The sequence below is a fragment of the Accipiter gentilis genome, chromosome 1 (genome assembly GCF_929443795.1).
Source record: "Accipiter gentilis chromosome 1, bAccGen1.1, whole genome shotgun sequence".
Classification (NCBI taxonomy): Eukaryota; Metazoa; Chordata; class Aves; order Accipitriformes; family Accipitridae; genus Astur; species Astur gentilis.
This window is the reverse complement of record NC_064880.1, coordinates 13180075-13197229: the sequence shown is the minus strand read 5'-3', so window position 1 is coordinate 13197229 and position 17155 is coordinate 13180075. Positions and strand designations below refer to the sequence as shown.

General features: G+C 41.7%; 1 protein-coding gene across 6 annotated transcripts in view; it reads left to right on the top strand.

Annotated features, from left to right (window-relative positions):
* TRPM8 (transient receptor potential cation channel subfamily M member 8) overlaps nt 1-17155 on the top strand; it is a 159323-nt gene that overhangs the window by 112948 nt on the left and 29220 nt on the right. For 3 of the 6 annotated variants that reach the window (XR_007506002.1, XR_007506003.1, XM_049800247.1), the window contains exons 2-9: nt 622-726; nt 2335-2408; nt 5222-5378; nt 9250-9427; nt 9784-9956; nt 11147-11321; nt 12376-12443; nt 15384-15581. Coding sequence is in view for 2 of the 6 variants with exons in the window: in XM_049800247.1 (XP_049656204.1) it covers nt 622-726; nt 2335-2408; nt 5222-5378; nt 9250-9427; nt 9784-9956; nt 11147-11321; nt 12376-12443; nt 15384-15581 (1128 nt within the window). In the remaining 4 variants the exon portion in view is untranslated. Of the gene's footprint in view, nt 1-609; nt 727-2334; nt 2409-5221; nt 5379-9249; nt 9428-9783; nt 9957-11146; nt 11322-12375; nt 12444-15383; nt 15582-17155 lie in introns of those variants that run through there. The other 3 variants (XR_007506005.1, XM_049800235.1, XR_007506004.1) reach the window with 2 other exon arrangements.

Sequence of the window (17155 nt, the reverse complement as noted above, 5' to 3'; positions counted from 1 at the left end):
AGGGTGACTTGTTAACTTTTTGGATTCAATAAACTTTAAATCCACTTACTCTTCGGATCACACATGTTGACTTCCCTTGTTACAGGAATGGACATTGCTGCATCGATGTGGACAAACTGCTAAGTTTCTGGCATACTGCCAGACCAACTTCTTTTTACACTGCAGTTCATTTTCTCTGTGACTGAAATGTTTCTTCTTAATATCCCCTTTAATTTGTAAATACACTGGATTAGGGACTGGTGGTCATTGTATATAAAAGCTGAATAGCACAAGTTCTGAGCATGCCCATCTGAGATGGGAGGGGAAAGAGAGTTAAGATATGGCAATGAACTGAATGGGATGGCACATGAGGTATGTTCCTTTCTCAAAGCATGTTGACTTGGAGTTCTTTTTGGCGTGTGGAGAAAAAGAGGAAAGTCTCTTTCTCATATGAAGTGAGAGAAGATTTTCTCTGAATGTTAGTTTCACATTTTAGGAATCAAGACACTTACTAATTTTTTATGCTGGATTTGAATAACCTTTCCCTTGCCTTCTTAGGGCACTAATTGTCCTTGCTGTTTTTTATCTAGTGAAAGAAATGACCATTGCTCCTTCATCTCTTCCTCTGTCATGCTCTTTCAGGTTTCTATGGGCACCATGCGACACCGAAGAAACGGGAATTTTGAGAGTTCCAGACTCCTCTATTCCAGCATGTCTCGCAGCATAGATGTGTCTTGCAGTGACGCTGTGAGTATCTGGTACATCCTTGATAAGCTTGGCTGTTGTCTTGGGGGTGGGCCACAGTGGTTATGGACTAGGTCATGTCACAAGGATGACTGATTTGTCAGTTTTCCCTTTATGGAGAAGTTTTCCGAGCCAGTGACCCTTCAAGCAGTAAAGGTGCTTTGTTGACATAGTGAAAGTCTAAGGATGTATTGCATTCCTTTTGATCCCTGTAACTTGTTATTGTACATTCTTAGTCACTTCTGTTTTTAAATCCTTTTTCACAATTCAGAGACAAATCCTCTGTCTCTGTAAAGAAGAACCCCAAGCTCTTCCCACAACTTGATGGCAAAGGCAGACAACATACAATTATGTTAAACATCTCTTTCAAGCTGCAATGATTTGCTGATGACAGCGATTGTCTGGCAGATTTCTTGCTTCAGATGGGCTTGCAAGAGGCCTAATGACTAGCTCTTAGGTCTTTAGCAAGTTGTTCCCCCTCCCTTTTATTTTTTTGGTCTTATTTTTTTTGGTCTTGCATCATTGTGGCTTTAACTAGCTAATTATGTTCCCTTCCATTTTCTTTGGTTTGCATCTTATACTTTTTATGCTTTTCTACTTGGAATAACTTCCTCTAACTGCTGTTAACTGCAAGTGTTCTGTCAAAATCGTAAACTAAACTATAGCAGTATGTGTTCCCTTTTCATCCCAAGCTAAATCTTGGCTTGCAAATCCAAGCTGTGCTTAAAAACAAACAAACCCCTCAAACCTCCAAACCTTTATCAGCAAGTGAGAACTTTTTTTTGCTTTCCTAGCTTGCAGAAGCAGATTAGGAATGAATTTGCATTTCCCAAGTTTGAAAACTTCCCCTGCGCTTGTGGAGTTTCAAGGTTAATATGAGAGTTAATGGTTAAACAAGCTGGAGAGAATTTGCATTCCACTGAGCTCACATAAAGCATGACTTTAAGTTATTCGGGTCTCCTGCTGGTTTTTTTTGTGTTGAATTAAAACAGGCCCTACCCAAGAGGACGTTAATGTATTATTTTTTTTCCTTCTTCCCTTGGGAAGAAACAGTGTTTGCTATAGTCTTTTAAGCAGTATCTAGACCACTCAACCACTGTTCGAAAAATATTGTCAGTGCTGTTTGTTATTTGGAAACATGGCAACGCATGCAAATGGAAATGCTCTGTAGTCTACAGCTACCTGTTTTGTGCCACTGAATTCAAGTAAGACGTTTTCTATATGGGTCACTTCGATTAAAAACTGAAATTAAAATAGGTTCTCCAAGAACTCTTAGGGCATCAAATCGGTTTTGCTGTTCAAGATTTATTTTTTTTTATTTGAGGGGGAAACCATACCTTTTGGCTCTTTATTATATATTGTGTTTGATGGATATAAAAATACTGATATCACATGTTTTTTGGAATGCCTATTTGTGATTTTTGGTAGTCTTTTGTGTCCTGTCAACTCCCATCAGTGCTTTCTAGTTGCACCCCACCATCCACTTTGAGAAAGGACAATTAGGAATTTGCACCAGTTTTCTTTGGTTTTAAACTGACTATGCTGGTACTGAGGTTTCTTCTGTTTTATGAGTTATCAGAAGTAAACTTTTTTTTTTAAATTATTTTCAAGGATTTGGTCAACTTCATCCAAGAAAACTTTAAGAAGAGAGAATGTGTCTTTTTTACAAAAGACACCAAGTCAATGTAAGCAGATGTTTTTCTCTTGTTTTACAGGCATGGGGGGCTGGGAGCTGAGGGTATTTCTGTGTGCTAAGCCATGTGGCAGGGAGCACACTTTTTGTTTTTTTGTTAAGAGTCTGAATCTAGCAGTGCAACCTCACCTCAGTCTTGCTTGTACAACTCCTTTCATTGTCACTGCTTGTTTGGCTCGTTTGCATATGCCTGGGGTATTCTGCAGTTGTGGTCAAAAAACCTGGAAGTCTTGTGGTCTGACAGGCAGCCTGGAATGCTTCTCCTAGTTCTAGACCAGTGCTCTCCAAACTATTTTGATTCCATACCCCATCAGTAAGAAATTTTTGAGCATACACCCCCAATATATGTTTATTTATAAACTATATACATCTACTACTGTAATAATATTATGTACTTTATAAAACATACACAAAAATAGTAATTTTAAAAGGATGAGATAAAGATGAAATAAACAATATTTTTATTTTTTTAAAAGTTTATTTAATGTATCCCTTACTTTGGAGACCACTGCTCTACACTGTCTGGACTTAGTGTAAAAACTGGAAAAATATCAGTTTGGGTTATTCCACGAGTAACTTGATGCAAAACTAGGGGCCTGACCTTCATGCTGACTCTGTCAGCATGCCTTCCAGCAGCACTGTTAAAGGGCTTTAATGTCAAATTCCCTATGTGAAACACAATTGTGGCAATATATATGTGCTCTTAGGGATGCAACATCAGCACTGGTACAGCTGTATAACAGTGTATGTACGTATCGGAGGTTTGTGTAATTTAAGTTTTCCTTTTAAACCCAAATCACAAATTCCATGCACAAGTCTTTATAGCAGAGACAGACAGTTGCTAGGTTTTGCTCAGGCTGACATTCTCTTAAGATAGAATATTATGCTCGGTCCATTTTCAGGCAGAAGTACCTATGCAATGCAAGTTTGAGGACTATAACATTGCCTTTGGTTTTTTGGTAATCTCGGGAGAAACGCAATCAAACTAATGCAGCTGCAGAAGTCCTATAGAGCTTTGAGGACTCTCAGTAACCCTGTTCTCCTCTGAAGCTGGGAGGAAAAATGCCTTGGGGAGAGAGAGAGAGAAGGAGGAAAATTAGTCTCATTTCAGAAAGTCTTACTTAGGGTCTTTTTCTGCCATCTAAAATGGGATGTCTGGCAAAGGACCAGCAAAGGATGGCAGAGCTGGTTCTTAGCAGCTTCTCTTCCTACAAGCCCACTGGGAAAGGATTGCAAGTCATACTTGATACTTGCTGGCTTTTTTTGTCTATCTATTTTTAAGGTATGCTGGTTTCATTTGCAACTTACAGTGGAGTAGGAGAAACCATATAAGTTTTCTCTCCTTCAGAGAGGCAGAGAGACTTACCTTTACAGCAATCTTCACAGGAAGGCATTACTCAATCTCATGTTTGCAATCTGAAAGCTAGCTAAAAAAGGTCACTGTAACCACACAAATTAATGTTCTTATCTTAATTCTTTTGGGCAGGTGCTTTTTTTTTAATATGTAGATATTATTTTTCTAATGCTGTATATTGCCAAATTGCACAGTGCCGTTAATAGCGTTGTTCTTGCTTTGTCTCCCCATCTACTTCTTTGTTCTGTTAGCAAAATTAACACTGGACAAGTGTTTACCTGATGTTGCTTGTTAACTTAGGGTGTAGGGGCCATGCTTTCTCCCTCCTATTGCTGTTGACATTGCTTACCACACTTGGCTGACTGCAGTTGTCAGTTGGTCCTCTCTTTCATAAGGAATGACCCCTTCTCCATGCCCTCTAAGGAAGCAGGGCTATTGTCTATGCAGAAGACTTCTTGGATTGTGCTGCAGCTTTTCCTAGGAAAAGAGTTCTCCTAGCTTTCCCAACTAGTCCTGCACAACCAAAGTGCAGATTCTTCCTCCCCTTGATGCAATTTCAGTGTTGGTGAGGTGGGCATTAGTAGGGACTACTCACCACGCCATGCAGCGGACAGGGGTGGTGGTGGTGGTGGTGAAAATGTGCTAGGAACACAGCAACTGCTTGCAAAATCTGCTCAGAGATGAGACATCCATTCCAGCTTGATATGACTATGTCTTGGGCTTGCTTAGACACCAGTCAGGCCCAGGGTTTGCATGGAAAATGATTACACTTAGTAAGCATCTTAGTGAACTCTTCATATCTGGTTGAGAGCACAAAAAGGGGAAGAAACCATTTTTACGCATCGGGTTAGCAGTAGATGAGGTCACTGCTGAGTTCTGGTTCATTTTCTTCATTTCTGTGCACAGTTGTAGAGTTTCAAATTAAGCTGCTGGTGACCTAACTTCATTTCTGATAATGAAAGAGGTCACATAGGTAAGGCCCATCCAGAAGTGTCAGCTCATGTCTCAGCACAGACTGGTTCCTGAGATGTGCTAGACAGAAGTAGATTATAGGGGGAGGAAGCATGATTAGGTGCTGGTCTCAGCTGAGAGTTTGTTCCTCTTAGCTGTTAAATTTGTCACGTAGCAAATCCAAGTAGAGTCCCATGCACAACTGGTTCCGTAGCTCCACCTGCTGCTTGTCTTGTTGTGTTGGTACAACCGTGCTACCAAACTTTGCACTTGATGTGACTGCTGCTGTAGGCACCCTGTATTCTACAAGCTCCAGGTTTGTTGCAGAATAACATTTCTTGGAAATGTCCTGATTAAGCAGAAGTTTTGAAGGTAGCGTGAGCTGTGAAAAATTTCTCTCTCTTGTTCATAAACGTTATCAGAGCCTTTTTTTTTTTTTTTTTTCCCCTGTGGTCAGGATGATAACTGTGGGTTTTCATGTCTATTCATTCTCTTTTCAGGGGTAACGTATGTAAATGTGGATACCCTGAAAATCAACATATAGAGGGCACTCAGATTAATACCAATGAAAAATGGAACTACAAGAAGCACACTAAGGAACTTCCTACTGATGCCTTCGGGGACATTCACTTTGAAAACATGGGAAAAAGAGGAAAGGTAAGTGATTGTATTAAGGGTATACGTCAGGCCCCCGCTAGGTTCACTGTATTCAGAGTCCTGAACCCAATGCCAGTGAAGCCCCTGGAAAGCAGGGAAAGTGAAGCTAAAGTTAATTTTATTCTAACGGGAGTGGAAGGAGTTAGGCTACAAGGGAGACAAGCTGGTTTCTCGAGCCCTGAAAATAGGTAACAAAGAATAGTTTCTTTTGTATTATTTGTTTCATAGGCTGATGATGGGAATGAAAAGAGGCTATCTGTTTCCAGGCGTGGCAGAAGATTGGGTGAATGAGGGTGATGCTCAATTATTATTTTCCCTTTTTTAATGTAGCTAGTTTTATTGTAATTAGCCTGTGATACATTCTGAAGGTCTTGGGCTGAGAGAAAATAATTTTAAACTAGATCTGTGATGTCTCTCACTGGGACTCTGTACCCTGGCTATGTCAGTGTGCAGTTACACTGGCCGTTTTGTGGTGCCTGTTTATAGGGAAATGTCATGGTGTTGAGGAGCCACTTAGTACCCTTTTACCCATCTTTAGTGGTGAATCCAACCTGATAAGCTCAAGTGCCTGAATGATCAAGCTCCTGATAAAGATGCTTTGTTCCTGACTGTCTGACTTTAACACCAAGACACAGCTGGTTTTTTTGGAACATTGCACCTCTCCAGTGTGGACTAACTTATGCTTTGGAAAGAAAATAGTGTGAGGGCGAGCACCAGTGCAACTCTTGGGACAGAAGCATGTGTAACATGTGCAGCAGGATCCATGAAGTGATAACGATAGGGATTTCATATCTGTAGTGATGTAAGACCTTTCTTCAGCAGACCTGTACTCTTCAGTGCAGAAGCTGCACATACCTGCTTGCTACTCCATAAAATCATCACTCATGCTTTGTAATGGCTTTAAAGTTCCATGTCATCCAACACCTGCCTACAGAGCTTGCTGACCTATATTCCCTTCCTCCCTAGCTGTTCTATGTGCAGATCATTGCAGTGTGCAGATGTACAGTGCTCTTTTCCATGCAGTCGTATCTTAGGCCTTGGAGTGGACACTCTGAAGGATATTGTGGGATGTTCGAATGGGGCTTGTGTCCCACACCCTCATAGAGTAATTTTGTTTGGAAGGGCTTTCCAGAGTTTTCTAGCCAAAACTCTTGCTCAAAGCATATCCACATAGATGAGTTTGCTCAGGCCCATAACCAATTGAATATTGAGTATTTCTCAGGGTGGAGATCCTACAATGACGGTTGGTTCAAGGGGGATATCAGTGGAACTTCAGAGGTTTCATTCTGCTTGGTGTTTTTTTTTCCTGGGTTTTTACTTGGTGTGGAGACAATAGAGAAGAGGAAAGAAGAAAATAGCTGGTGTTGCTGTTTCTGATGATTTATACTGATACTGTGTGAGGAGTCATATGTGGCTGAGCTCATCTGTCTCTTCTAAATGACTGATATTTACCACCAGTGCAGCTTGCTTGAGACAATCAAAATAAATAAGGAAAAATCAGAGCATGCCATGTAAATTAATTGGGTTGGTTTTATGCAAAGTAGCAGAAACGAGAGGCATTTTGGTGGGAAATAAGACTGAAGGTTTTGAATCAAGCTTAAACAGTTCAAAGTACTTCACATATTTCTTGATATGCACATTTTAGCTTCATATGACTGTGTTGTAAGCTGCTGTGTATCTTTACTGAAAGAAGAAATGGTTCACTTTACTGCAACGTTTCTAAGTTCTCAAAGCTTAAATGTTTTTTCCTTAGATTGTGTCCGCTTTCCCATCTTGGAAATCGGTTTGCGTGCCCACAGTTGTTTCATGAGAACTCTCAAGGCCACTGTGCCTCTGTTTCAGAGCATACTTTGTTCAAATACTGCATGTAAGTCTCCTAATCCACTCCATCAGCACATTGGCTGGAGTTAAATCTCTATTCCACATTTTCATTCCCTATACAGCAAGGCACCTGCTGATCTTAAACATTGCAAAATAATTTCTCTTGATCTCATGCGCAGCGGGGAGGACTTCAAACCCAAGGTAACTTAAGAATTTCTGATTATTATCAGTGAAGGATGGGAATTTTTATACCCTGCATCGTGCTTTTTAGGACAGACGAATCCTAAAAAGTTCTGAGCAGAAATACTAAATGTGAACAGACCAATAAAATCTCTACACTTCACAAGTCCTGCTTGCGCGCTCTTTTTTTCTGCAGTGTTGCTCAGATCGTGTAACATCCAAGAACATTGCAGTTGCTGTATTTAATTTCTGGTAGCCATCAATCTGAAAAATGCTTCTCTTGAATACTTTTCTGAGTTCAGCTACTGAAACACGTGGCAATCGCCTGTGTTTGAGGGGTTGGATCGGTCATGGTTGGGGTGCACCAGCGGGCTGTACCAGGAGATGGCACCGTTGTACCTCGGAGAAAAAAGTGTCTGAACGGAGGGGTTCACCCGCTCGAGTAGAGCCTTGCCAAGGACTCGAGGTGTCAAGCACCAGATGTATAGTTGTTGGTACATTGAATGAAACTTAAATGTAACTGAAGTGTGTTTGCAATTATATACTGTGTTGGTGTATGAAAGAACGAGATCGGCTCTACGGGCAATTCAGCTTCAGCATCTTTTACTTGGTACTTGCTTTATATAGATGAAAACAACAAGTCATTCAACTGGAAACCTTAACTGTTGGTGGAACAAAGGTAGTCATACAGAGACAAGGTACTTTGTGTATCATAGGGTTTTAGGATGAATGCCTTCTAACTACAGAGCTAACAAGATTTGCTGTGGGGATGGCTTACCGGCTCAGTGGAGCAGTTAATTTTTCTGGCAGGCTCCCCCTCTTCTATGGGGTACCCTCTCCTGAAAAACACCCAAGGCTTCATGTGGCTGACGCTTCTTAGAGCAGAAGCTGTGGGAGTCCCTTAGCTCTCCTGTGTAGCTGCTGAAGCCTGCTAGACTTCCTCTGTGATGTGCTGTTCTGAGCCAGATGCAATAACTACTCCTGGGAACCTGTCCTGGAATAGATGAATGTGTTCTTTTGTTCAGGTTAAAAACCTCTGAAGATATGGACATTTATTCCTCAAACTAATCCCTTGGTTTTGCTCTCCTGCAAATACTGGGCAATCTGTACAAAATCCCCTGTGATCCAGGTCCAAGTTACTCCTTTTCATCCCCTGCTATGGGTTGTATAGCCATGACTGTCTTCCAAAAGCCCATCATACTAAACTACTAACAGTGAGGAAATTGCAAAGGGGGTCTGGAATAGCACAGCAAGAAAAAGCCAGAAAGCCTCTTACATAAATGGAGACATAGGTCCATCTGAAGCCAGATTATCTATCTAGCGTGCTTTTTGGCATCCTCATACAGTGTTCAAGCTTTACTACACATTTGATAAAGTTCTTATGTGTTATACTTAAAATGCTGTTATGGGTATGTGTTATGCTAGGGACACCATGCATGTGGAGCCTGGAATTTATAGTTCATTAAGGTTTTAATAGTGTAATCAAAATACAACTGTGATTATTATTAGTTCACTTACAACAATGCTATCACTAATCCTTTATCTAAGCTATAAATAACATTGTTACAGTTAAAATTGTTATACCATAAACTTCCTGGGTGTTGTGTTCATCCTTCAAATGTTCCTCTGAATCCCAAGGTCAGTGCTCTTGCCTTCCTCTAGTGGAAGATGGGTTGGGTGCCTGGTTGTAGGGGGAGGACAAAGATGCTTTAGAGGAAGAAACAAAGACCTCATCATCACTTCACCTTTTGTCTACTGGCTATTGAAATAAGACTGTACATTAGAGAAGGAAAATGCAATTCCCAATCTGTTGCTAGCTATCACTATTTATCTCTTGCTACATTTGTTCTCTTCTTTTCTGTCACCCAAGTACATCCGTTTGTCATGCGACACAGACTCTGAAACACTCTATGATCTCATGACCCAGCATTGGCACCTGAAAACCCCTAACCTTGTCATCTCTGTCACTGGGGGCGCAAAGAACTTTGCGCTCAAGCCTCGGATGCGCAAGATATTCAGCAGGCTGATCTACATTGCCCAGTCCAAAGGTAAAGACCTGCATATGTGTCTGTACTATTTTATTGCTGCATAATACTGTTGGAGAGGTCCCAGCTCAAAGGGTCAGCAGGGAAGCAGAGCATTCGGTTTGTTTCTGCTTGGCTGGTGCACTTGGGGCAAATGTGACCTCACAGTTTGGAAGTAATGGGGTTGAAAGCTTGTCATCAGATGCCCATGATAATGTTAGGTAAGTTGTGTAGCATATATTTTGTATTTAATTGAAGAATAAATGCCTCTTCTGAGGTAAGGTCTTGAGAGGTGATTGGGTGGTTGTATCTTAAAGGTAATGCATTGGCAGGGTCGGTGTTCTGCTACATTCCCCCAGTTTGTTGGATGTTGTCCCTAGGGGCCTGGATTTTCACAGGAGGCACGCATTATGGTCTGATGAAGTACATCGGGGAAGTGGTCAGAGACAACACCATCAGTCGGAGCTCAGAGGAGAATGTGGTGGCTATTGGCATAGCAGCCTGGGGCATGATTTCCAACCGAGAAAGTCTGATTCGCAGTGGTGATAATGATGTAAGAAACATGTACAGGTTGGTGGGGAAACAAAGAGGAGGCTTGGCTGTCAATTATACAGATTATGTCTCTGACTGACTGCTGCTCTCAGCAATAACAGTATCTGTGCGAGGCTGCTGCTCTCAGCTATGTGATGACCAAGTTGAGTGGTCAGTCAAACTCTGCTTGTATGTCCAGCAAAGCAGACCTCAGCAGAATGCTTTCCAGTGCAATGTTTGTGTAGAAGCACATCTGCCTACTTAGCCTCACCTACTGTGTCCTAAACAATTCAGCTTTTCTTCAGTGTACGTAGCAGTGAGATGAAACATCAGGTGCTCTACCCAGAACAGGAGGAAACTAAAGTGTTCTCATGTTCAAGATGGTTGTGCACATCGGGCCTGGTGGGGAGAATTTCAGCTGTGTGCTTAGCGTGTCCGTGTTGAAGTTCAGCTGCTCTAATTTCATGTCAGGCATTGCATTAGGGAACAATCTCTTTCACGGTTATTCTAGCTGCTGTGAAATCCCTACACACTCACCCATAGTGGGGATTCCCATGAACTAAGTCACATTGTGCCTGCTGCTGCTATTGAGGGTCTTGCTTATTGATAGTATTGTCCTGTCTGTCAGATACACTGGCATAGTTCCCCTTGTCTTTTTTCCACTAGACATTATAGAACATGTCTAAAACCCATCCTGCTAGATAAATAAAAGCAGTTTAGTTTACTGCAGGCTCTAAGAAGGTTTGAGGATTGAACTAGGTGATCTCAAGAGGTCCCTTCCAACCTAAAAAATTCTGTAATTCTATGAGGTGTTGAAAGTAAGATTGCCACAGATTTAATGTTGCTGGTGGCTGAAGGAAGCATGCATTGCTTAACAGGATCTCTGAAAGAACTAAACTGTTGCAAATAACTTCCACTGTTCCATTGGCTGAAGTGAAGTTATGAGATGATCATCGCAAATCAGGCTGCTCTTGTTAAAAAAAAACCCTTTATCTGCAAATATTTATGCTGTGCTCTTGTATGGCATTTCTTTCATTGTCTTCTGCTGCTGTTGAGACTGCCAGTGAGCAGTGGCTTGAGTCAGGAAATTCAGACTCCTAAATAATGAGGAATAGTTGGTGCCTAGGGGTTCAGCTGTCACTGGCTTGTCCTTGGAGGCTTGTGCATGCTCTGCCCTTGGATCTCTGTTCAACGCTGTGCTTGTGCTTCTAGGGGTACTACTTGGCTCACTACATGATGGATGATCTCAAGAGAGACCCTCTCTATTGCCTGGATAATAATCACACCCATCTCTTACTGGTTGATAATGGCACCCATGGGCATCCGACAATAGAAGCAAAAGTGCGAACTCAATTAGAAAAGTACATTTCAGAGCGGGTTATCCCAGGTAGGTGTGGGTGCCAGGTCGAAGACCTCCTTCCACTTAGTTCTTGCATGCTTTGGGGCTGACACACAGTGATTTTTTAGGAACAAAAGACTAGTGGTAGCATCCCTTGGATGCTGAGCTGGAAGGGATGTGTTAACTGCATTGCATCCTGAGCACTTTCAGGAACAACCAGCCCTCTTCAGAGCAATTCCCTTCCTCTCATCTTCCTTTCTTTATGTGACAATAGTCCTTTGTGGGACACAGCAAATGATCCCTTTCAGCCATACAGCCCTTCCCTCCCTTCCTGATGGGCTATCAGTTGGAAGCTGACCCTTCTACATACTTCCTACCTGGCACTGAATTCCAGGTAGCTGAAGCACAACTACACAGGAGCTGAAATTAGGCTTTTCCCAAAATACTGTTTTGTGATGGTGATGGATCCATTTGCAGCCTGCTCCTAAAAAATTTCTTTCAGCCCCTTCTTTGCCAAAATGGAAAGAAATCAAAAGCCTTGACAAGAAATTCTTAGTTAAAGAAGTTTTTGGATTTTTGTTGGTTTTTTTACTGTGTATCTCGGCTGAAGCATACTTGCTGTTAGTCATGACGAAGCACCCAGAGTCATTATGAAACTTGGTACGTCTCTTAAACACTAGCTTCTAGAGTTATGGGATTTTTAGCTTTCCTTCACAATTGAAAATGTGAAGGCAGAGGTTCTGAATCTTCAGCTTGTGATAAGAACCTTGCACCTAGACTCAAAATGGTCAAAACAGTAGGTAAATACAATAAAATCATGTTTTAGGGACTTTGGAGCTAGTAAAAATTATGATTATTAGGAGAAAAAACCCCATCTGTTGGAGAAGGGTGTCTGAAGCCAGATATACAGAACGTTAGGCAAAACTGAGTTTTCATTAAAAACAGGAAGAGCTGTTAATAGATTTGGCAAAACCAGCAATAAACTAGTATCAGAGTGTTTGCATGAACTGCTTGGAAGTTTTTTCATTGTACTTGTGAAAAGTTGTTCAAACTGCATTGGATTGAATCTTTTTCCTTTTTTTTCTTTTGGCATGTTTCACAGAATCTAATTATGGTGGGAAGATTCCAATTGTGTGTTTTGCCCAAGGTGGAGGGAAGGAGACTTTGAAAGTAAGTTTATTTCTTTTACTTATTTCCAGGAGTGACAGTAGGGACATTGCTCTAATATTTAAGACAGGTTACTCCACAAACAACTTGATATACGGTCCTATTATTTACTGAAGCTTGCCTAGCACTTGCTATAGAAACACCTTGCTTGCAATTGCATTTAAGCTTATGAAGTTTATTTCAGTTAAAATTTTCTGTGCAAAGTTTCTACCTCAAGCTGACATCCTGAAAAACTGTTGGCTGGGACAGTTTGGTTGTCTCAGTTCCTCCGTAACAAATGTAGCACAAAAATGTTTTTTTCTTGTGTTTATTTGAGCAGCAATCAGAAAAGTCTTTGTCGACCATGCAGCTCTTGATCTTTTTTATACAAATTTGCCTGAACTTTGGTTTGGGAAAACTTGGCTTGCCCACGCTCAGTGGAGATTAGTGCTTTCTTGTAATATACAGGGAAGATCAGCTGTGCTGGAGATAGTACAGCCCAGAGCTTGCTTGAACTGACTTGTAGTTGCTGCTCCTGAGAACTGTGGGCTGCGCCTAGTTTAAATCTAGGCAGCTGAGCGAGGCAGGAGGGCTCAGCTGACTCTGCCCCTTCTAAGCCTAGATGGGGAGGGAGCAGGCATCACCTTCAGGTAATAGATGACAGGTAGGGGGAGGGTGAACAGAACAAAGAAGGCAGAAAGAAGTTTCTTGAAACTGGATGTCTCACTGACGCTTAGGGAAGGGGAAAAAAGAGATGACTTCTAGATCTGTCTTACTGTTAAATAACACGGTTGTTACCTCCCCCTCCACCTTGCAAGAATGAAGATGAGAGGCCTGACTGAGGAGGGTGTGACTGAGGGAGCAAAGGGACCTGGCACCCGGGAATTAAAGTGAGGGGATGTGAAATCAGGCTGTGTGGGAAGGGAACAGTAACAGTGAGGAGAGATGGTTCTGACTGAAGAGCTGATGTAGCCTGGGCTGAAGGACCTTGAGAAAGAGCTAGAAAAGGAGCTGGATTTTGCAAGAGGGTAGGATACAATGAAGAGAGTGTGTCAGTGTTTGAGTCAGTAAAATTGAAGCAGGATGGTATTTCTAATTATTTCTTTTGAAGAGGTGATCTTAGTATTACCTGTTCTGACCAGAGCTATGCTGCTAATATTAAGGCTAATCAAACTATTTTGCTTGTCAGGATGATAAACAATGTGAATTCAAAGAACAGCCTCTGTCACCACTTCATTGCTAACATTAATCAATTAGTCTGAACCGCTCTGAAATTTCAGATCATTATCCCAGCCTCCCTGTATGTTTCCTGTGTGTTTTGGTTCCATTCACATGATTAATTCTAGCTTTTCCCACAGGTAGATTGTGCGCAAATACAGATGCAGAGTTCAATGTGTTAATCAGAGGTCTTAAGTTGAAATGAAGCATCCATTCAGGTTTTAGAGCAAAGCTTTGCTGAAAAGGACATGTTGAATACGCCCATCTCCTTTTAGCTCCAAAGTGCCAACATTTAAGAGAGTATTTGGCCATCGCTGAAGAAGCTGTTTCTATATGCCATGCAGTGTAGTTAGTTGGGCAGCCTTCTGGTTACATGTATATTATAGAGAGATCTCAAACCCACTGTTAAGAAATGATACATAACACGGACTTACTAGCTATCTAATCAGAATGAATAAAAGCCTTGTTAAAACAAATGCATAATTCCTAGCAAGAGCTTCCTTTGAAAAGTAACTGGATGATAGTCCAATTAAGGGTTCAAGCCAGTCTCCTGGCTATTTATCAGTGTTACTAGTACACAGAGACATCTGTGTCTGCCTTCTTGCTCATTGTAGGTGAAGCCCTTTTCTCAAATTGAGTCTCTGATCAGCCCAAAGTGACACAGCAGGTTTCATGCTGTGGATGTCTGTCCTTGCCATACCTTGGTCTTAGCGGTGTTGGCCAGGAAAGACTCCCTCTTTCTCAGCTTGTGACTGGTCAATGATGACAGGAATCAGCTTTAGCAGAGGAGAAGTAAAACTGTTTCAGTCTGTTTTAAACTCCCTGTGATGTAAAACATGCACTTTAGCTGGACCCTTCTTAAGAAAACCACTTTGATCTAGTTCGTAAGAAAAAACATCTTGCATTTATCACGGACCCGCTATCCAATTGACAGGAGTAACATGTTCACAGTTTTGATGACTCCAAGTTGATTTTTTTTGTTCTCATGAAACTGCATCTTCAGATAGCTAATAGATATTCTGTCTTTCCAGTGGTTGATGATAACTTGCACTGACTCCTTTTGTATGATTTGCTGGCAGACAGCTTATATTCTGATGACTGTTTTTTAAATGGTAGTGATGAAAATGAAATAAATGTCTCCAGTTGTGGTCTTTGCAACAGGAGGTCTAATGGTCCTTCCATCATTATTTCACACCTTTTTTTTTCTTTTTTTCCCCTTGCTGATGAGCTGTGTACAACATTGCTGTTTGAGAAATCACATAAGCAGCTACTTGGAGACATTCAGTAACATTGGAGTTCAGTGTTCTCATGCTACAGAAGTGATCTCTGTGTAAGACTGCTGCTTGCATCTCCAGCAAATAAAGCCAGAGCCCTTGTACTCAGCTGTGGTTTTACTTGAGCAATGCTGCACCATAAAACAGCAGTGATTGTAGCTAGGCAATGGTGTAATGTGTCCTGAATGCCATTTCCACTCAGCAGTTTTCCTGATCTGCTAATCAGCTCTAAAATTTGGCAGACGACGATTTCCGTCCCTCAGTTTTTATGGGGCTCTTCGCAGCCCTCTGTTTTAAACAGTTGTCATTTAAGGGTATCAGTGGGTAGTAATAAAAATACTGCTGTGGACCATGGGTTTCTGTTTTTCTCGCCTAAGTCAAACCTACAAGCACTAGGCTTTCTTACTGAATAGTAGGCTCTAATAACACAGTCATGCTTTAAGTGATCACCTCTTCCTCTCTGGCTCCCTAGTCTATCAATGTGGCCATCAAGAGTAAGATTCCCTGTGTTGTGGTGGAAGGCTCTGGGCGGATCGCTGATGTTATTGCTAGCTTGATGGAGGCAGAAGGCACTCTTGCTTCTTCATGTGTCAAGGAGAGCTTGCTCAGGTATCTGCCTCGCACCATTTCAAGGCTCTCGGAAGAGGAGACTGAAAGCTGGATCAAATGGGTAAGTGCATGCTACTGCAGGGAGCTAGCAAGGCTGAAAGTGGGAGAAGGGTAGAGGAAACAGAAGGTCAGGAGCGGCTAGTGACTTCCAAATCAGGGATCTTGCTATCTGGTGATACCTATAGGATGTGTGGGGCTCCTTGCCATGATATATCCGGGGGGATTTAAAAAAGAAAAATTCCATACTCTTGTAACTTAGGGGATTTGGAACAGAAGGAGTGGGGGATTGCAATCTTTTGGAAAGGCAGCACATGTCTAGGCACAAGAGAGCTAAGACCAAATGTTTTGTAACTGTCTGCTCCCTGGATGCTTGCAATTCCTCTGGAGCGCTGGCTGCTGGATGCGTCTCTTGGCTGATGTGCTGATTGGTGTTGCAATTCCTTTACGTGCTTTGTGAACGTGGAGAAATTGGGTATTTGCTGAATCAAGCCTTACACTGCTAAATCCTGCTGAATTGCTCAGAGACAAAGGGTTATCACTGTAGCGACCACGGACTTCCAAACTGCAGCAATTCTACTTCAGGATTCTCTTATTGTCTGCCTTCCTGCATCCCTTAAGATATTGGGTAGGACAGATTTCCCTTACAGACTAGGAGGGGGACATTTAGGACTAGAGGCTTACTTGGTCAGTATTTTGCCACAGCAGCATCCCTACACCATCTCCACTGGGACTCTGTTAGTGCTGACTTACTAGTACTGTGTACATGGGATGCAGTTGAAGGTACAACACTGTACATAACACCAGCAAATTCTTCTTTTGGTCTTGTTTGCCTCTTTGACCAGAGGTAGAGCCTTCAGGATGTAGCCACCATTGTGATCCCATATGTAACTGTTTATTACAAGAGTGGTTTTGGAGACTGGGAAAACTGGAGAAGTAAGAAGAGCATCTGCTATCTTAGAATCATTTAGGTTGGAAAAGACCTTTAAGATCATTGAGTCCACCTGTCAATAGAATCATAGAATCATTTAGGTTGGGTTGTTTGGGCCAGTCTCTGGAAACTGTTGTAACTCTTTGGTTACCTTACTTTGGGTGGACCTGTTTTTGGTATACGTCTGCTGTCCTTATTTGGGACAGAAAAAAATGGAGCTCCAGAAAAGCCTTACTGTTCTGTGATTTTTCAGAAGTCTTAGTTCCAAGAATGCTTCAGCTCAGTGAACAATCTGTTACAGACGCTTGTGACAAATTGGAGGAGCCAATTTGTAGTGAATAAAAAAGGTCGAATTTATTAGCAAGCGATAAAAGAGCAAAACAGCGCTGGGCGGCCGGGGAGGCAGTGCTCCGCCAAAAGCTCGCAACTTTCTGTTATAGTTACATTCCTTTTATACAGTTTATGCCCCCCCCCCCCTTGTCAATCTTCACCTTGTCTTGTTTCTCCTTTTTTTTTCTTTGCTCGTGTAGGTTCATTATTGGGCGGATTCGGTCCATCTTCTCAAGGGGAAGTGTCTTTTTGATGTAGAATGTCTTTTGTTGTGGAGATATGTAGTCGTGGTAGAGTTAATCCCCTTATCTAGTAAATTATATTTGTTATTTTCCTCGTGACTTTTACGCAACATTTAAGCACTTGGGTTTTTTCAC